The sequence below is a fragment of the Heterocephalus glaber genome, unplaced genomic scaffold (genome assembly GCF_053883595.1).
Source record: "Heterocephalus glaber isolate CG9 unplaced genomic scaffold, H.glaber_assembly_v1.0 deba00001428, whole genome shotgun sequence".
Classification (NCBI taxonomy): Eukaryota; Metazoa; Chordata; class Mammalia; order Rodentia; family Bathyergidae; genus Heterocephalus; species Heterocephalus glaber.
Genome location: NW_028258293.1, coordinates 16,719,735 through 16,741,789, shown reverse-complemented (window position 1 = coordinate 16,741,789; position 22,055 = coordinate 16,719,735). Strand labels below are relative to the sequence as shown.

At 36.1% G+C, this 22,055-nt stretch overlaps 1 protein-coding gene across 1 annotated transcript; it reads right to left on the bottom strand.

The window, feature by feature from the left end:
* Positions 1–18,826: 18,826 nt before the first annotated feature.
* Positions 18,827–21,769, bottom strand: Pth (parathyroid hormone). Its single transcript, XM_004851460.3, has 3 exons — positions 21,615–21,769; positions 19,526–19,616; positions 18,827–19,404 (listed from the first exon to the last, which is right to left on the bottom strand). The coding sequence occupies exons 2-3, from the start codon at positions 19,609–19,611 to the stop codon at positions 19,143–19,145; spliced, it is 348 nt and encodes a 115-aa protein (XP_004851517.1). The 5' UTR covers positions 19,612–19,616; positions 21,615–21,769; the 3' UTR covers positions 18,827–19,142.
* Positions 21,770–22,055: the final 286 nt, after the last annotated feature.

Genomic DNA, 22,055 nt, shown 5'->3' with positions numbered 1-22,055 from the left:
TGATTACACAAAAAATAAACCCAAAAGATGGTAGACCTAGATATAAAAGTTAAAACCATACACTTACTAAAAAATCAGAGAAATCTTCATGACCTTGGGTTAGTCAGAATTTTTAAACACTATATCAAAAATACACAGCCATAAAATAAAAATATTATTTAAGTTAAACTTTATTAAAATTAATACTCTTTGAACCAGGTGTAGTGGAGCATGTTGCAATCCTAGTTCTTGGCAGGCTGAGGCAGAAGGATCTTGAATTTGAGGCCAGTTTTTGCTATACAGCAAATTAAAAGACAACCTGGACCACATAGTAAGACCCTGTCTCAAAATCAAGAAAAAAAGATTAAAACCTTTTGAGCTTAAAAAGACAGCATTAAGAAAATGAAAAAACAAACCACATACAAATGGAAAATGTTTGCAAATTTATGTAAGACTTGCATCCAGAATACATGAAGAACTCATAACTCAATAGGATGAATAATTCAATTGAAATGGCAAAAGACTTACATAGGCATGTATATGAATACATTCTAATTAGCATAAGAAAAAGTGCTCAACACCATTACTCATTAAGTAAACAAAGTCACAATGAGATAGCACTATACATTCACTAGAATGGCCATAATCAAAAGTGAACAATAAAAAGTGAGAAGGAAGATAGGGAAAAATTAGAACCCTTATGCATTTCTATTGAGCATAAAACATTGTAGCCATTTTGGAAAACAGTTTGACAAGTTTTTTTTTTACGTTAAATATAAACTTATTATTGAAGGAGATCAAAATATGTCACTTCAAAATACAACACTGTAGTGCAAGGATTATTTTTTAGCTGAAGACATTTGAAAATCATAAGTGGAGAAGAAGCTTTCTCCAAACTTCTATCATCTGCCTAAACAGAGCCTCAAATGAAAAAACAGCCACCACAACAACAATAACAACAGCAACTCAGTTATGCCAAGCTCTCGCCCTTGGAGTCTCATCAACCAGGGAAGAGTTACTCATCACAAGAGAGGAGACTAAAAACTGGAGCTACACCCAGAAATTGTCACAAACTAGCATATCTCCAATCTACTCTCCTAAGGTCCCATTTATATTTTCTAAAAATCATTTGCTCATCCATAAATGACATTTTTCTCTCTTATCCCTTTAAGACAGCATATAAACTTTCAAATCCCACAGCTCCCTTGAGTATTCACTTCTTTCTGTGATGTCTCCATGCACATAAAATTAAAAATAAATTTGAGTGGCTTTTCTCTTGTCAATCTGCCTGTTGCCAATTTAATTCCTGGGCCTACTAGTCACTGAACCTAAGAGAATAGAGGAAAAACCATACTGTGCAGCAATTTCACTCTTAGAAATTTACCTAAGAGAAATATAAACATATACCCACAAAAAACTTGCTTATGTATGTTCATAGAGTGAATAGCTGAAACAAAATGTTACATATTCATATTATGGTACTCTCTTTAGCTATGAAAAGGTTGAAAAAATGGATATATGTTCCAACATGGAAAAATCACACCAAGTATGTAAAGCCAGCATGCTGAATAAAAACAAAACTATTTTGGTGCAGAGTAGGAGGCTCCCAGGCCAACTTACCCTTGCCCCCAGGACAGAGGAGGCTTCCGGGTCAAGGTGCTATAGCTCCCAGCAAAGAGGAGGATTCTGGGATAAAGCACCACAGCTCTGAGTGCACAGTAGGAGGCTTCGGGCCAACCTACAACCACCTCCAGTGCAGAGGAGGCTTCCAGGTCAATGTGCTACAGCTCTCAGAGCAGAGGAGGCTTCTGGAATAATGCACCACAGCTCCCAGTGCAGAGTAGGAGGCTTCTGGGCCAAGCTACACCCACTCCCAGCACAGAGGAGGCTTCTGGGTCGATGTGCTACAGCTCCCAGTGCAGAGGCTGCTTCTGGGATAATGCGCCACAGCTCCCAGTGCAGAGTAGGAGGCTTCTGGGGCCAACCTACCACTGCTCCCAGCACAGAGGAGATGAGCCACGCAGGTGCCAGCAACACCTCGCCCCCACGCTCCATCATCGAAATGAAAAGACATGTAAACAAGCCTCACAAACAGACTTCCAAATCATCTACCGCAACCACAAAGGGAAACGAGATGGAACACGCTGATACTCAACCACCTGGATTCCCTGAACTAGCAACAAAAGAGGATCTGGAAAAAATAAAATCAGAAATAGTTTCTCACATAACAGCAGAGATTGTGCCCATAGTGCAAGACATGATTAATAAATCTAGAGAAGACACAAATTGAAAAATAGAGGAGCTGAGGAACATGATGGAATCTCAACATAGGAAACAAATGGAATCCATAAAACAGATACAAACAGATTTCCAGGAGATTAAAAACTCCATTGAAAGTCTATGCAGCACAATGAGCCAATGTGACCACAGAATTTCAGATATAGAAGATAAGATTGCAATTAGTGACCAGGAAAAGACAAACTGGTTTAAAATTGTAAGGGACCATGAGAACTCAATCCAGCAACTGCTAGATGATGCAAAGAAGAATAACATAAGACTGATTGGAGTCAATGAAGAAACAGGAGAGAGTGCAGATGACATAAAAAACTGTTCACAGAAGTGATGGCAGAAAACTTCCCAAGCAGGGGAAAAGAACTTGACATACAGATAAGTGAGGCATATAGGACTCCAACTAGCCTTGATCAAAAAAAACTACACATAGGCATACAATTGTTAAGATTCCAGAAACCCAACAGAAGAACAAAGTTCTCCAAGCAGTGAGAGAAAAGAAACAAATCACATACAAAGGAAAGCCCATCAGAATCACAGCAGACTTCTCAATGCAAACCATCAAGGCAAGAAGAGCTTGGAGTGATGTATTCCAAGCCCTAAAGGAAAACAGCCTCCAACCCAGATTGATGCACCCTGCAAAACTATCTTTCAAAATTGATGGAGAAATAAGATGCTTTCATGACAAAGAGCACCTGAGGAACTTCATGAATACCAAACCAGCACTCCAAAATATTTTAGACAAAATCCTAGGAAAAGACAACAAGGATCACAACCCCAGGAAGCCCAGCAGAAAGAATCCACTGGGCAGGATAAGAAATGAAAAGCAAAGGGGGGCAGGGAATCTAGCAAAAAGAAAAGGTCATGACAATGATAAGTCAATACATATCACTTATAACCATCAATGTTAATGGTCTCAATTCACCAATCAAAAGAAACAGACTGGCAGAATGGGTCAAGAAGCAAGATCCAACAATATGCTGCATACAAGAAACACAATTCAAAAAGAAACTCATAGACTGAAAGTTAAAGGGTGGAAAACAATACTCCATGTGACAAGAACCCCCCAAAAAGCAGGAGTAGCTACCTCTTTGCAGATCAAGTGGATTTCAAACCAACACTGCTTAAGAGAGACAAAGAAAGACACTACATTCTTGTAAAGGGAAAAATCCAAGAAGAAGAGATGACAATCATAAATATCTATGAACCAAACACTAGTGCACCTAACTATATAAAACAAATAGTAACAGACATGAAAAATCATATATGCACTAATACAATAGTAGTGGGGACCTTAATACCCAACTGTCACAAATAGATAGATCAACTAGACAAAAAAACAAACAACAAAATAGTAGAACTCATCAAACTCTTGAACAAATGAACTTAACAGTTGTTTACAGAGTGTTCCACCCCACAAAATCAGAATACATATTCTTTTCAGCTGCACATGGGTCATTCTCCAAAATAGACCACATACTCACCCATAGAACATATTTAGGTAAGTGCAAAGGAATTGAAGTTATCCCCTGTATATAATCAGACCATAGTGCAATGAAATTGGAGGTCCATAGCAAAAGAAACTGCAAAAATTTCATAAACATATGGAAATTGAGCAACACACTTCTGAATAACCAATGGGTCACAGAGGAAATTAAAGAAGAAATCAGACAGTTCTTTCAATTAAATGACAATGACAATACAACATATTGGAATATATGGGACACAATGAAAGCAGTCTTACGAGGGAAATTCATAACAGTGAATAGTCATATTAGGAAAACAGAGCAAGACCAATTAAACAACCTGATGCTCAACCTCAAGGCTCTAGAAAAAGAAAAGGAGGACAAACCCAAAGCTCATACAAATTATAAATATTAGAGCAGAAATCAATGCAATGGAGACTAAGAGAACAATACAAAAAATCAATGAAGCCAAGAGTTGGTTCTTCGAAAGAATCAACAAAATTGACAAACCCTTAGCCAACCTTATCAGAAAAAGGAAAGAAAAGGCCCAAATCCATGCAATTAGGAGTGAAAAGGATGAAATTACAATGGACTCAGCAGAAATCCAGAGGATCATCAATACTTACTTCAAGAACCTATATGCCAATAAGATGGAAAACACAGAAGAAATGGACAGATTCCTAGATACATATGAATTACCAAAGTTGAATGAAGAAGACCTAAAAATTCTGAACAACCCAATATCAACCAATGAAATTGAAAACATGATTAAAAACTTACCAATGAAGAAAAGCCCAGGTCCTGATGGCTTCACTGCTGAATTCTATAAGACATTTAGAGAAGAACTACTGCCACTACTGTTTCAACTCTTCAATGAAATTGAAAGGGAAGCAATATTCCCAAATTTATTCCTGGAAGCAAGCATCACCTTGATCCCCAAAGCAAAGAAAGACCCAACTGAAAAAGAGAACTATAGGCTAATCTTACTAATGAACATAGATGCAAAAATCCTTAATAAGATACTGACAAATAGAATGCAGAAGATCATCAAGAAGATCATACACCCTGATCAAGTGGGATTCATGTCAGACATGCAGGGATGGTTCAACATTCATAAATCAATCAATGTAATACACTATATCAATAGAGCCAAGGACAAAAACCATATGATCATCTCAATAGATGCAGAAAAAGCATTTGACAAAATCCAACATGCATTTATAATAAAAACCCTACAAAAAATTGGAATAGATGGTCTCTACCTCAATCTGATAAAAACCATCTATGAAAAACCAACAGCCAATATCATACTAAATGGTCACAAACTGAAATCCTTCACACTAAAATCAGGAAAAAGACAAAGATTTCCACTATCACCACTCCTGTTCAATATAGTCTTGGAAACATTAGCCACAGAAATTAGACAAGAGAAAGAAATAAAAGGAATAAAGATAGGAAATGAAGAAGTCAAATTGTCGTTTGCAGATGACATGATACTCTATATAGAAGACCCCAAGAACTCCACCAAAAGTCTTCTAGAGTTAATAACCAAATTCAGTAAAGTAGCTGGATACAGGGTCAACACACAAAAATCAGTAGCTTTCCTCCACATGAACAACAGACTCATTGAGACAGAAATAGGGCAAACAATTCCTTTCACAATAGCATCCAAAAAACTGAAATACCTAGGAATCAACCTAACAAAAGAAATCAAAAAGGGCCGGGGATTTAGCTCAGTGGTTTCGCCACCTGCTGCGCAAACTCAAGGACCCAAGTTTGATCCCCAATACAAAAAAAAAAAAAAAAAAATCAAAGACCTCTTCTCTGAAAACTATAGCACTCTGAAAAGAGAGATTGAAGACGATATCAGAAAATGGAGGGCTGGGGATTTAGCTTAGTGGTTCTGCGGTCTGCCTTGTAAGCACAAGGTCCAGAGTTTGATCCCTGATACCAAAAAAAAGAAAATGGAAAGCATCACCTGCTTCTTGGTAGGAAGGATCAACATAGTGAAAATGGCCATACTTCCAAAACTGCTATGTAGATTCAATGCAATCCCAATTGAAATCCCAGCAGCATACATCATAGACCTTGAGAAAACAATCCAAAAATTCATTTGGAACAAGAAGAGACCCAGAATAGCAAAAGCAATTCTAGGTAACAGAGACATGGCAGGGGGTATCACAACCCCCAATGTGAAACTATACTACAAAGCTACTGTGATAAAAACAGCATGGTACTGGCAAAGAAACAGACCTGAGGACCAGTGGAATAGATTAGAAGATGCAGAAATAACTCCAGACACACTCAGCCACCTCATCTTTGACAAAGGAGCCAAATACCCTCACTGGAGGAAAGATACCCTCTTTAATAAATGGTGCTGGAGGAATGGGGTTTCAACTTGCCAAAGACTAAAACTAGACCTGTATCTCTCACCATGCACTAAACTAAAATTGAAATGGATTAAAGATCTAAATATTAAAACAGAAACACTAACCCAGCTGGAATAGAGTTTAGGAAGAACTCTTGAAGACATTGGTGTAGTGAGAGATTTTATGAATAAAACCTCAGTTGCCTGTGAGCTAGCACAATCAACAAGTGGGATCTCTTCTTACTAAAAAGCTTCTGCACAGCAAGAGAAACCACCAGCAGTGTGAAGAGACAACCCACAAGGAGGGAAAAAATTTTCACCTGCTCTTCCTCAGACAAAGGTCTACTATCTCGAATCTGTAAAGAACTTAAAAAAATTAGACCTCCCAAATTTAAAGACCCAATCCAAAAATGGATATCTGAAATGAACAGACATTTTTCCGACAAAGAAGTAGAAATAGCAAAGAAACATGTGAAAAAAATGTCCAACATCACTGGTCATTCAAGAGTTTCAAATGAAAACAATGCTGAGATTCCACCTCACCCCACAAAGAATGGCTGCTATCATGAAATCAACCAACAACAAATGCTGGCTGGGCTGTGGGGAAAGAGGAACCCTGCTCCACTGCTGGTGGGAGTGTAGACTGGTGCAACCACTGTGGAAATCAGTATGGAGATACCTCAAAGAACTAGGACTGGAAGTCCCATTTGACCCAGCTATTCCACTGCTGAGGATCTTCCCCAAAGAATTAAAAGAATCCTACCACAGAGATACATGTGCACCCATGTTCATAGCAGCACAGTTTGTGATAGCTAAAACTTGGAAACAGCCCAAATGTCCATCAACTGGAGACTGGATAAAGAAAACGTGTTTTTTTTTTGTTTTTTGTTTTTTTTATAAAATGGAGAACTACTCAGCCATAAAAAATGAGAAATTAGAGACATTTATTGCTAAATGGATGCACATTGAAGCGATACTCTTAAGTGAAATAAATAGGGCACAAATGTGTAAAGACTGAATAGTTTCTCTGGTCTTAGAAACTGAAAGTGTAAATAAGGGCTGAAAGGTATAATAGATACTGTGAAATAGGAAGAAAAGGGGCAAAGGGGAAGGGGAAGTGGGAGAGGTGGGGAAAGGAAAGAAGGGAATGGAATTAATATGAGAAAATGAAAAAAATAGAAACAAAGTCTTTGTAAATAGGGAGGGATGGAGGGGTTGAAGGGAGGGGAGGGGAAGGGGGAAAAATTAAGAACCGAGAGAGACTATGTAAAGGTGCAAATTTCCAATGATGAATGTCATTATATTGTATACCTAAAATGTACCAATAAAAATTTTTTTTAAAAAAGAAAACAATTGCAAACTACAGAATGTATAATTCTCTTTATATGAAATTTCCAAAAGGGCAATATTAGTCAGGCTTGGTGACACAAGCTTGTAATCCCAGCACTCAGGAGGCTGAGGCATGAGGATTGCTATGAGTTTAAGGCCAGCCTGTGGTACCATAGTGAGTTCAAGGCCACTCTGAACTACATAGTGAGACCCTGTTTCAAAAAAAAAATGTTTTAAAAGGCAAACTTATAACGACAGAAAGTTGGTCCATGATTGCCTGGGTGTAAGAGTAGGAGAAATGACTAACACTCAGTAGGCTCAAGAAAACCTTTTGAATTGATGACTCACAACCCTATAAAGATGAAAATTCATTGCATGCGATGAGTGAATTCTATGATAAGTAAGTTATACCTCAATAAATAAGAAAGGATGCTAATCATTTAGAAATCAGTATGGAGATTTCTCAAAAAACTAAAAACTAGAAATTCCATTTGACCCAGCTATTCCCCTTTTAATTATCTTCCTAAAAGAGTTAGATATATCACATTACAGCGGTACTTGCATATGCATGTTTATAGCAGTGCAATTCATAATAGCTGAATCATGGAAGTGGCCTATATGTCCATCAACAGATAAATTTTTTTAAAAATCTGGTATTTATACACAATGGACTGCTACACTGCCAGAAAGAAAAATAAACATGTCATTTGTGGGAAAATGGATGTGCCTTGAGACCATCATGTTAAGTGAAATAAATCAGATACACAAGCTCAAATATCACATGGTTTCTTTCATATGAGAAAACCAAAATATAAATATAAAGAAAAAAGAAAAAAAAGATAGATAATAGGAAAAGGGGAGATAGATTTTTGCAAAACAGAAGAAGTCCAAGAGAGGGATGGGGTGAAGCAAAGGGCTGTAAAAAGAATTAAGATGTGTTGGGTCATGTACCAACTCCCCACAAGGAATGTAATCATTGTGTACTGCAAAATGTAATTATTAAAAATACCTGAAAAAGGATACTAATTTGATTAGATCACATACTTCAGTCAATTCTTTCAATCCTGTTTTTATAATCTGTTCTAGTTTACTCAAAATACCCTTCTGAAAACTGAAACATACAAGTGAAACTTCACAATTCTAAATTTGATTCAGAACACAAAAATAATTGCAAAGAGAACTTCATAACTGAAGTCTCAGTATTTATAAAGATATAAATTCTTTGAAAATATATTAATAGGATCAATTAAAAATGATAAGTTTTCCATGAATGTAGTGGATTGGGTGTGTTTGTATGTGTATGTGAGAGAGAGATAAAGAGACAGACAGACAAAGATTAAAAGATAGGGAAGAAATTTGGCACTTTGTTCAAAAATGAAAAGGATAAAGAATAATCTGAATATTTTGTCAAAGGAAGAATAATTATATATTGAGAACTAGTATAAAACGATAGATTTCAGGCAGTGTGATATTAGCATAAAAAAATACAAAAAGACCAGTGACATAGTTTAGAAAGCCCAGAAATAATTTCAAGCACATGTAAACTTTTGCTTTACAAGTATAGTATTACAGAGAGGTAAAGAAAAACACATTTTTCAATAAAAAGACAATAAATCAACAGAAAAATGAATATTTGTCTTAAAAAATTAATCTTGACTTCTAATTCACACCTATCTGACTTTCAGATAGATTATATAACTAAATCCAACAGGCAAAATAATAGAGCTTGTAGAAGGTAATATAGAAGAATATCTCTTAACACATAAAGGTAAATTGTGAGTCCTTAAATTGTACACAAAGCACTAATTGTAAAAGATTAAGAACTTTGACTACATTCAGAATTCTCACTAATGGGGCCGGGGATTTAACTCAGTGGTTCCACCACCTGCCTCGAAAGCGCAAGGTACCGAATTTAATCCCTGGTACCAAAAAAAAAAGAATTCTCACTAATCAAAAGATATAAATAAGAAAGTGAAATGACAAACCACAAAGTGGGACAATGTATTAGAAATTCAGATATACAACTATATTATGCATTCCCATAACAAATATCTAAGGTGAGGACATTATAAAGAAAAGAAGTTTACTAAGCTGTCAGTTCTAAAGGTTTGGGGCATGGTGTAGACACTGGTTTGGCCTCCTGGCACTTGAGGACCTTGTGGCAGATGGCATCTCAGTGGGGAATGCACATGTGAGAAGGAGAGGTTACATAGTGAGACAAGAAGATGGGGAGGAGTGTGCAGAATTGATCATTTAGGACAACCTTCTCATGAGAACTAACACGATCTTGTAAGAACTACATCAATTACTTCCAAGGACAGTGCCTTAACAATGATCTAATTACTTCCCACTAGGCCTTTTCTCCTAAAGGCCCCACTGCCTCGTAAACTATACCACACTGGGAACCAAGCTTCCAAAACATGAACTGTTGGGGAACAAATCACATCAAAACCATACCAATAGATAATTAACAAAAGATCAGTGTTCAGAGTACATAAAGGATATTTCCAAATTGATATCAAAAGACAAACACCATAACAAAAAAATGGGAAAGAAAATTTAATAGGTGCTATACAAAGAAGAAAGTAGAATGGCTAATCTATGAAAAGATGTTTTACCATATAAGTTACCTAGAAAATGAAATTAAAAGAATAATGATATCAATACCCATCAGATCAGCAAAATCTTTAAAGTCTCATAACCCTAGATATTGGAAAATGTGAAACAAGAAACTTTCATATACTACTGGGAGCAGGAGATATAAACTGCTGCAACCACTTTGGAAAAAGAGGCCAGTATCTCCTAGCAAAGATGAATGTGCATATGCCATATGATTCAGCAATTCTATTCCTAGGAACCTATCCTAAAATAATCATTACAGGTATAAGAGGTATGTGAAGGAATGTTCATTGGTATTAATATACAAAAACTAAGAAAAAACTCTCAAATATCCATCAAGAGTAAATTTATAAAGTATACCAATGTTATACAAAAAAAAATACAATGAAAATATCTAAGTACACTGACATGCATCAACAAAGATGAACTTCAAAAAATTAAGTGAAAATTGTGGAAACTACAACATAATAAATATAGAATGTGCATTATTCCTCAAGAGACAAAATTTTAATCACACGCGCACACGCACACACACACACACACACACACACACACATGGTTTAGAAATTGTAGCTAGGATAGCCGGCTTGCTACCAAAAACTTATGTTTTCTTAGTATAAAGTACTTGTAGTCTACTACTTAGTCATGGGAAATATCTACCCAGACTATCACTGTATGTCCAAACTGATCCCAACCTCTTTACACAATTAAATACATTTGCATGACATTATAATTAATGGAATGTAAACAACTTTTCCAGACTGGCCCATGAAAATTTCACTTTTCCAGCTAATTGGAAGGGAAATAACCTTAGAATGAAATGGTAGAAGAGGATACCCTGGTCACCCCATTGACCTGTTCACCGGCTTAGTAACAGAACATTCCAGCAGTGTTATATGATCAAGAAAAAAAATCTACTTAATTGAGATGAATATATATTTGGGATCTGTTGTTACTTAATTTAGGTGAATATACCTTTGGGATCCATTGTTGGGAGCTATTAGCCAAAGTAATTCAGAAATGAGTACCCTTAAATGGGAGACTGATTAGCAAAAACCTAAAAATGCGGAGATAGAGCTTAGCCATAGTGAATGGTGAGAAAATGAATGTCACAGACTGTAAAGATAGAGACCATGTTTTGCTAATGTAAATATTGAAAAAATAATTCTAGAGTGTCCAATCTAAAAAAATATATATAAAGAAAACCAAGAGAATAATGATAAACAGAAGAATATGGGCAAAAAGTGAGTATGTGATCAAAAAAGAATCTGAGGAAAGTTCTAAGATAATGGGAAAATTTTGGGTAGTGAAGTATACATGTTCATATTAATATTTGCTTTAAAAACTACATATGTGTCTCATACAAGCTTTTAAATATACAATAAATTTGCTATTCTTAAAAGAAAAATCAATCTTAAATATATTTTATCAAAGGTACCTAGAGTAATTTATGGATCAAAGACTAGCAGCAAAAAAGTACATGTGTTTGAAGAAAAAGAAGTTTTTTGTCTGTGAATGAAGCACAGAAGAGCTCTACCACTGAGCTACATCCTCACTCTTAAAGTTTTTCTTTTGAAACAGGGTCTTGCTAAGTTTCCCAGGTTGGCCTTGAACTTGGGATCTTCCTGCTCCCTCCTCCTGAGTAGCAGGGAATATAGTGTGTGCCATTGCACTCGGCAAGAAACAGCATTTTATAAAGCCCAGTACTCAGTTGGACATGGTGGCACACACCTATAATACCAGCACTTGGGAGGCAGAGGCAAGAGGGTCACCATGAGTTTGAGGCCACCCTAGGCCACATAATGAATTCAAAGCCATCCTGAACTATATAGCAAGACCCTGTCTCTCTCTCACACACACAAAAAGCCCAATACTCTTTATATTTGAAAAATTCTTAGAAAACAAGTTACAGAAGGGAATGATATCAATATATTGTGGTTTTTCACTTCTTGAGAAATTAAAGACACATTATGTGTGAGACGGACTACATTGGAATGGTGCCAATAGCAAGAAAACTCAGAAAAAAATCAGTATGTTCCATCCACCTAAACTTTAGTCATGCATTGCTTAAAGACAAGGATATAATCTTTAAGAAGTGCAGTTAGGTGAAGCCCTATGATGTTTGTAAAGAAACATCATAGAGTAAACGTACCCAAACCTGTGGTAGGCTCTCTCTATGTTTTTGCATCTTTTTTTTCAGGGAATCTGCATGTCATGATTTTCCTGGTATCTTCAGATCTGCAGGTCTGGGTTGTAACTCTCAAGGAGGTAAGTGAATTCGATGGCATCATAGAAACTGAGACTGCACTATATTTGAACTTAAACTTTCACACAGGTTAGTATTTTTCTGGACACTAACCTGAAAGCCATTTCATTTGTCAACACTTCTAATGGTTTCTATTTATACACCTTTGCAATGTGACTACCTTTTAACCTATCTCCACTCTTCTGACCTGAGATCTCTAGGGAGGATGAGAACATACAACTCATGAAGATCTTCCTGTGCCAAGGAAGCTACAGATGATGCAATTTGGTCCGAAAGAAGAGCATATGGGATTAAACTGCTGAGACGTATACACTCAAGCTTATCTAATATAACCAGGGGTGTATAATAAAAGTTGAGAAAATGATGCAATTTATTCACAAAAAGGAAGGTTTAGGATTAAAATGTAAAAATAATTGATTGAGTTAAAAATCTAAGTTTGCATACAGATCTTAACTTAGGATGAAGTTGAACAAGACAGAAGGGACCCGTAGTTCGAGTTTTCACTTTTCCTCTTGCTTTCCAGGGGGGCCACCTCCATAAATTATTGCTTTAAAATTATTTAATAACTTTTTTTCTGAAGACAGCTTACCTTGAATTCATAGACTCAAACCCTGAAGATTAGGGTGAAAAGGCTTCCTGGTTATGTGCTATGTGGACAAGAGAATCAATCACTCTTGGAAACATTCAGAGGGACACAAAACTTTCTTTTCAACAAACCGAAATAAAATAAGAGTATAAATGAAACCAATTAGCAAATATATTGAGATATTTTGAAAACAATGGAATTTGCAATTTGGGGAAGTATATGAACTTCTCACTGTTTCCTATTTATCTCTCTTCTATTTTGTTGTGTTTCTCATATAAGAGAAACGATGCAGTATTTGAGCTTGCACGTCTGAATTATTTCACTTAACATTACCGCCTTAAGTTTTATCCACTTGCCTAGAACAGCATCAAGTTTATCCTTCTCTATGTCAGCATAGTTCTCCACTGTGTACACATTTTCTGTATCTATTCATCTGTTGATGGACATATATGCTATTTCCAAGATCTAACTATTATAAATTGTGCTGCTACAAACAAAGGTATGCATGTATCCCTGTAATATGATGATTTTAACTCTTTTGGCAAGATACCTAATGTATCTGTTGCAGAAATCTCGGAAAGAAATACACAGAGGCACAGAATTTGGATAAAATAATAAAATTTCTTCTCACAAGTGGGCAGGAACACCAGAAGCCAATCTGGTCAGTATCCATGCCCCCTTTGTTCATCATTTCCCTTTTTATATCCTTTTTAGCCATTATCTCATCCCTAGTGGTCTTTGATATGTAAATACAATTCCAGTTCCTATTTACAAGTCACAGACAAAAGATAGGCCATGTACATTATAAATTCACCCTGGCATGGTAACTTTGTTTGGTTAATGAAATTATGGGTTAGAGTCAGATAATCCTCACCTTAAACAAGGAATTAAGGGAAAAGCAAATCTTAAAAGAACACATTACTTATTTTGCTTCTACAACTACCTTAGTATTCAATCTATTCAGTTATCTAAAACTTTTCCATATCATATCAGTCAGTGCTTACTAGAGAAACAGATTTAGCTCAAGATATGCAAATATATAAGAATTTACAAGATTGGCGTACAGTGGCTGCCCATGGACTTAGGTGTGGAAGAGTGCAAAAGGACTGTCTGTGTGCTGGGGATCTGAAGGATTCAGTCAAAGGTCTGCAGCTCATTGTATTGTCCTGCACAAGTCTGTATCAGGAAGCCAAAGAGTCTGCAAAAGAAGGCTGAAGATGACGTCCAAAGAGAAGGTGAAGACTGGAGGTCCTCCAAAGAAACAGAAGCAAGCCTGCCTCCTTCATTTCCCTTTTATACCATTCTGGTTATACTCCTCCCTTGGATGGGTCTTCCACACTCAGAACTATGCTGCACTAATCTAATTGGGTGTTTCCAACTCAAACTGACACAATAAATTCACTATCACACCTAGGAAGGGCGTAACTGAGTCAAATAGAATTTCTACTTTTAGTTTTTTGAGGAATCTCCACACTAATTTCCATGATGGTAGTACTAGTTTACATTCCCATCAATATTGTAGTAGAGTTTCTTTTCCCCCATAGTCTTACCAGCATTTGTTATTGTTAGATTTTTTTTTTATGACAGCCATTCCTTCTTGGGTAAGATGGTATCTCAGTGTAGTTTTAATTTGCACTTCTCTGTTGGTAATGATGAGCATTTTTTCATGTATTTATTAGCCATTTATACTTTTTCTTTTGAGAAGCATCTAATCTTTCAGTTGTCCATTTTTGGATTGGGTCTTTTATTTTGAGGGGTCTAATATTTTTAAGTTCTTTAAATATTCTTGATGTTGGTCCTTTGTCCAAGGAGTAGCTGAAAAAAAAATTTCCCATTCTTTAGATTGTCTCTTCACTCTGTTGGTTGTTTCCTTTGCTGTGCAGGAATTTTTAATTGGATATGATCCAATTTATTGATTCTTGGTATTATTTCCTGTGCCATTTGGGATTCTGTTCAGAAAGTCCTAGCCTAGGCCTATGTCTTCCAGAGTAGTACTTATTTTATACAAGCAGATTTTAAGCCTTTCTGTTTTAACATTTAGATCTTTAATCGATTTTGATATTAGTTTAGTATGTAGTGAGGTATATGAGTCTAGACTCAACATTCTGCATATGGATATCCAACTTTCCCAGCACTATTTATTAAAGAGGCTATCTTTCCTCTAGTGTATGTTTTTATTTCCTTTTTCAAAGATCCAATAGCTGTATGTGCCTAAGATTGTTTATCCTTCTTCTATTCTGTTTCATTGATCCAAATGCCTGTTTTTTCACCAGTACCATCCTGTTTTAATCACTGTAACTTTATAGTATAACTTTAAGTAAGGGATTGTGATACCACCTGGTTTGTTTTTGTTACCCAGGATTGCTTTTGCTGTTTGGGTCTCTTCTAATTCTATATACATTTAGGATTGTCTTCCTTAAGACAATCTCTGTGAGAAATGACATTGGCATTTTGATTGGCATTGCATTAAATCTGTAAATCAGTTTTGGAAGTATAGCCATCTTGATTATGTTCATTTTTTCTACTAAGGAACAGGGAATATTTTTCCATTTTCTGATGTCTTTCTCAATTTTGTTTTTCAGACTGATGTAATTTTCATTGTCAAGGCCTTTCACCATCTTAATTAGGTTAATACTTAAGTATTTAATTTTTGATGCTATTGTGAATGGTATTGCTTTCCTAATTGTTTTTTCAGTGCATTCATCATTAGTGTAAAGAAATGCTATTGATTTTTTTTTTGGTACCAGGGATTGAACTCTGGTCCTTGCGCTTGCGAGGCAGGTGGTGGAACCACTGAGCTAATTCCCCAGCCCAAAATGCTATTGATTTTTGTGTTTATTTTCTTTTGCCATTTTACTTTCTTTTTGTTCTAATCAATTGCTAGCCCTACCTGATGCATTTATTTTATTGGAATGTTTGGTATCGTTAGCTTCATTGTCTCCTTCTAGCATGACCTCGAGAGTTTTTTTATGTTGGTTTGGTGATCATGAATTTGTTTAGGTTTTCTTTATCAAGCTAGTATCTTATTTCTCCATCAATTTTGAAAGATAATTTTGCAGGATATAACAGACTGGGATGAAAGTTGTTTAAGTGCATGAAACACTTCATTCCATGCTCTCCTTGCTGCTAAGGTTTGGGTTGAGTAATCTGTTGTAATTCTGATTGGTTTTCCTTTATAGGTGAGTCATTGCCATTCTCTAGCAGCTATTAAGATTCTGTTCTTGTGTTGTATTTCTGGTATTTTAATTATTATGTGGCAAGGAACTTTTTTTTCTGATCATAGCTATTCAGGGTTCTATTATATTGGACTTACTGTATGTTAAATTCTTTTTCCATGTCTGAAAACTTTTCTGCAATTACTTGTGTAAACAGGTTTTGTATGCCCTTTGTGCCATCTTCTGTTTTTTTGATAATTCCAATTATTATTAATACAAAAATGGACAAAGGATAAAAATAAGTAGATCAGAGATAAAGAAGGCATATGGCTAATATGTAAGGCAAAATTCAAGCCCACTAGTCTTCAGAGATATGCAAATTAAAACAATGAACTGCTACCTGACATCAATATGATGACACTTTTTATAAAGACATATGATTTCAAACTGGTGGTAGTAATAAGGGACAGGAATAACTTACTTTGCTGGTATGAGCATAGCCTCCTCTTCTACACCACAGGCAATCTTATGAAATTGGCTCATGTCTGAGGATTCCATGTATGGATAAGCATTCCAAAGAAACTTTCACACAGCCCCATAAAGGATATATGCCAGAATACTCACCATGGCATTTGTGCTACCAGGAAATTGGAGTGACCTGTCCATGTCACCCTCCAGTGCATACTCCTGTCTAACATAGACACCAGGACACCCGGACAGCTCTGAAACTGAGGTTCTAAAGAGATTTAGGCTCAGCCAATCCTATGCACTCCTGGGAAGCCAGAAGTAACACTCTTTTGCCACTACTCGTTTCCTGCTGGCAACACCACTGTGGAGAAGTTGGGTATCACCATGCTGGTATTAGCAAAAATAACCACGAGACATTGAATGGACTCCAAGAGGCTGAATACTGGACATCTGTCGGTGCTAGGGTAGGTGACAGCAAGGCTGGTGTGTTTCTAGAGCAGCAACAGTAAACAGCTGCCTCCTGATCAGGGTGGTCTTGGGTTAATGATGTTCAGGCAACTATTGGTAAAAGAAGAGAGAACAGGTCTCTCAGTGGCACTGAGGGTCTTTTCTCAAGCTGCCACCCAGAATCTGTTTTTTTTCAACATTCTCAGTGATTCTGTAACAAATCCTTTTCTGTTAAAACTAGATTCAGTTCTTTGAATTGAAACTAAAGTCTGATGGATTTTACCAGGAGGGCAGAACTTTGTTGAGTCATCTCTTCCACCTTTTGCAGAGTTAATTTGCCATCAAAGTCCCTCTCACTCAGGCAGATCCATTCTCTCTTCTGTGTATTTCACAGGAGTTGTTATTTCTGGTGGAATTTCTTGCTTACGTCTCTGTCTTCCTCACTGGGGCATGCACTCTTTGAGGCCGGGCATGGGATCTTATTCATTTGTGTGATGCCAGTTGGCAACATTTCAGCCATGCTCCTTCCCAACTCAGGCCCTTTGCAGATATTGTACTGACCTACCTGGCAGGCTTGCCTACTCCTTTTCATCCCTTTAACTCATTTTTTTTTATTCAGGAAGACCATCTTGACAATGATTTACACTTTTTTTTTTTCTTTTTTTTGTACCAGGGATTGAACTCAGGTCCTTGCTCTTGCGCAGCAGGTGGCAAAACCACTGAGCTAAATCCCCAGCCCAACAAAGCTGGATTTTTTGGGGGGCGTACCAGGGATCAAACTCGAGTCCTTGCACTTGCAGGGCAGGCACTGGAACCACTGAGCTATAAAGGGTCATATCTATTTTTTTTTTTTTTTTAGTACCGGGGATCAAGCTCGGGTCCTTGCGCTTGCGCAGCAGGCAGCGAAACCACTGAGCTAAATCCCTGGCCCTGATTTACACTCTTTAATATAATGGCCACTAGTCACTTGTAGTTGTTTAAATTTATATTAAATGAAAACACAAAATTAATTGTCAATTCCACTGGCCACATTTTAGATAGATGCATATGTGGCTACTATAGAGGACAGGACAAAGTATAAAATACTTTGTCATCACAGAAAGTTCTGTGATCAGACAACATTGATCTCAATAAAGGAGGGCTCTATATTTTATACTTCTACAGCATGATGTATTTTTCCTACATAGCACTCATCAAAGGTAATAATGAATGAATGCCTAAATTGCAGGCTCCATTAAGACAGGAAAATGTCACTACACAAACAAGTACATCACAAGTAAGAGACACTAAGTAGTATTTGTCAATAATGAATAAATACTATAATTGTATTCCTTGTAATTATTTTGTGGAACTGGGGATTGAAGTCAGGTCCTTCACACTGAGCTACATCCCCCTCGCCTTTTTATTAAATTTTGAGTAGAGTTTTGCTAATTTTCCTGGGCTGGCTTTAACTTTCAATCCTCCTACCTCAGCCTCCCAGAATGCTGGGATTGTAGGTGTGTGCCACCACACCTGGGTCATAATCCTTGCAATTTGTAGCTCAGAGTCCAGATGTTATCTGTGGGTTTATGTAGACCCAAATGATTCTACAGTCAAGTTTTAGACTACTTTCTTCCCTTTTTCCTGAACATTTTGTTGTCTTTCCTGAAAAGAACACTACAATAGTATTGAGCTAATGAGGAGCTGGGAAGTAGTACTTTGGTATTAGAAATGGATTATATTCCAAATATCAAACTGTGAAACACATGAATGGAAAAAATTGTGCTATTCTACCTATTCATGTCCATATAAATATTGGAGTGTTCATGATAACCAAAAGAAAAACTTTTAAAAAATAAGAAACACTTCAGTTAATTAGATTGATAATCATTAAATTTTTATTTTGCATTATGAGAGAGGTGAAAAAGTATAATTTATTCTTTTATAAGTTTGCAATAACATACTTTAAAAAGAATAAACAATAAAAGTAGATTAATGATTTCTTAAATGAATAAAAGTAGAATAAAACAATCAATTAAAATTGCAGCCATTATGTCTAGCAATGAATTACATGCAAAGTTTGGTAAGATTAGAAATATTGGCACTTGATGGTCTTAGAGCTTAGAAAAGTAAGCAGCATGTAGCATTGTTGCCCTACACTATCTAAGCAGTACCCTGATCACATCTTTATTCACTGGGATTTAGCTTTAATTAATACATCCACATCAGCTTTGTCTGCTTCTCCAAGACTTTTTTGATAGTTGTCAACAAGGACATTGTCTTCCTTCTTGAAGGACCTCTGAGAACCACCTTCTTTGTTAGTGAGTGAGCTTCCAAGGCTAATAAAATTGTGTGCCTCTTGTAGCTTCTTGAGCAGCCATTCCAGCCTCGCCTTGGTGGCCAGATGTTTGCTCATGTTGTGCATAAGCTGTATCTCACTCACAGATCTCTTCCTAGGAAGAACAGAAGCAGAGAGGGTTGTTCCTTTAGCTTCCAACCACCAAAATGTAAAGCCAACCTCAAAAGCCAATCCCATGCCTTTCTTCTCTACCCAGAAGAGACTCCAGGACTTACTTAATAGGTTTCCCATCTGCTTTTGTAAGAAAACAAATCGCAAGCATGACAATCATGACTTTAGCCATGGCTTTTGCAGACATCATCTTCACTAAAAAGAAAAGAAAATTTTAGTGTTCCAAATTATATAAATACATTTATAGTAGTTTTCATTTATAGCCTTATAGCCAATACCAAAATGCGACAGTTAACTAATTGGGTTGGTTTTCATGAGAGGCTTTCGAAATCAGCCTCTTCATATTATGGAAACATTAGTAACATTATACATATGTATTCTTTGAAAATTTAGAAAAATAACTTTTTTTTTCAGTACTGGAGATTTAACCCAGGGCCTTCACAGTGACACACTGAGCTATACTCCCTAGGTTTAAAAAAAATTTCTTTTTGAAATAAGACCTCACAGAGTCTATAATTTGCACACATTGTGCTCAAACTTGTGATCCTCCTTCCTCAGGCTCCCAGAGTGCTGGGGTCATAGGCAGGTACTATAAATGTGCCCAACTAACAGTGACTTTGATTTGCTTAGGTATCTTCTTGAGATTTCTTATGCAAGACTGAATTCATAAAACTTAAGCCACATGGGCTGGGGATTTAGCTCAGTGGTTCTGCCGACTGCCTCGCAAGTGCAAGGACCTGAGTTCGATCCCAGGTACCAAACAAAACAAAACAAAACCAAAAAAAAACTTAAGCCACATGATGAATGAAAAAGCTTTCTTTTGAGAATTTTTCTTCCATATTTTTTGGTTGGTTAATCATAAATGCTTGTAAGACACTTAAAATTTACTAGTCTTACCCTAATTACATAAATTGTTATCACTACTTATTGAGTTATGGTCTGAGTTTGAGGTTTTACTGAACATATACTTCTCCTATCATTAAAAATATGTACCAGGACTGAAGATTTAGCTCAGTGGTTTCACCGCCTGCTGTGCAAGCACAAGGACCTAAGTTCGATCCCCGGTACCAAAATAAATAAATAAATAAATAAATAAATAAATAAATACAATAAAATATGTACCAAAACATTTTAAAGCATCTAATTATTTGAGCCTTGGCTCTTAAAACACATCTGCTTCTTATTTGTTTAATTTACTGTACTAACAATTATGTATTTGTGTAAGTTTTAGCTCTTTATTCTTTTGCTCAGAAAGCTTTCTGTATTAATACAGAATATTTTCCCTTAATCTGCATTTCAGTAACTGCAAAGGCTATTATGAGAGAAGTACGTTTTCTAAATGCTCTGTGTTGTATCTATGACAGACACAATGGCTATCTTCTCCCATAAGGGAAATTGCATCAATTAGAAGTAGCATAAGAAATATAATCTGCTGCATTTTTTCACTGTGTAATATAAAGATATGGATAGAGCAACAAAGACAAATTTTCTTTTTGGGTTATATTAGAAAGAACCACTGAAAGACAGGGGTGCTGGTGTCTAATCCAGCTTTATCTCATTCACCTCACACATCTCTACTTCATTTCCTTGTTCTTAAGAGGGACATAGACTTCTTATAGGATGTCTATGAAAAAAGAGCCAAAACATGTTATATTACCATCGTTAGAGCTCGTGTAAAATTTTCAGAAAAGAAAACTAAAAAAGTTGTCCTTTGTGCACAGGCAATACATATTTAGCAATCAGTGGGAGTTTTCCCAACCTCAATATATAGATTGAGCTCTTTATGAGCCATAAAATGAGCATCTAGATAAGGATACTTTGCTGGAAAAATTGAAATTTATTTAACAAATTTATATTTCACATCAAAACTATTCATTTACCACACTCTATTTTACTTCAAAATTTAGATAAGGAAACTACTAAAACATATCATACCAAGTGTTTATCATTTTTCTGTAATTTCAGATGTACTTTTTAAAAGTCAATGTATCTCAAAAGGCTTAAGTCACAAAACAAGTCTTTTCTTGGCATAAACTTATCCTTTGTTTTATGTTTAATTTAATTCAACCCCCCTTAACATTTTACCATGGATAAACAGTATGATATTTTGCACAAAATGATATACATTAAATACTTGCTTGGGTATGCCAAAAAACTCATGAAATTTAAAGGCAAAATTCAAAGATGAATTACCATATGATGAATTCAGACAAGATCCTCCTTTAGATGAACTAGCAGCTGATGCTATGTTAAAGTGGAGTCAACTTGAGAGAACTGGAGAATTGCTCTGCAGTCCCTTAAGGTGTGACTTTTATATATAGGTCTGCTGCTCAGTAAGAAGCTTTTTTATTGTTACAGATAATGTTACTCCCAATCTCTGGATCTCAACTATAGGGGCCAAAGCAGCCATGCACCCTCATTGGGTGGTGCCCATTCCTGAGATTTTGATAATTGGATAATAGAACCAAAACATTGAGGTGCTGGGTGACAGAATTACCAAAGAGTTCTAAAAATATTGAGTTGTACCAATAAGAAAAATTCTGATTTTCTTATGATATTGAGTGTAGGTTAAAAATTCTGATTCCAAAGACACAAGATAAAGTTATTATTTTATATAAAAATAAAATCTGAGAT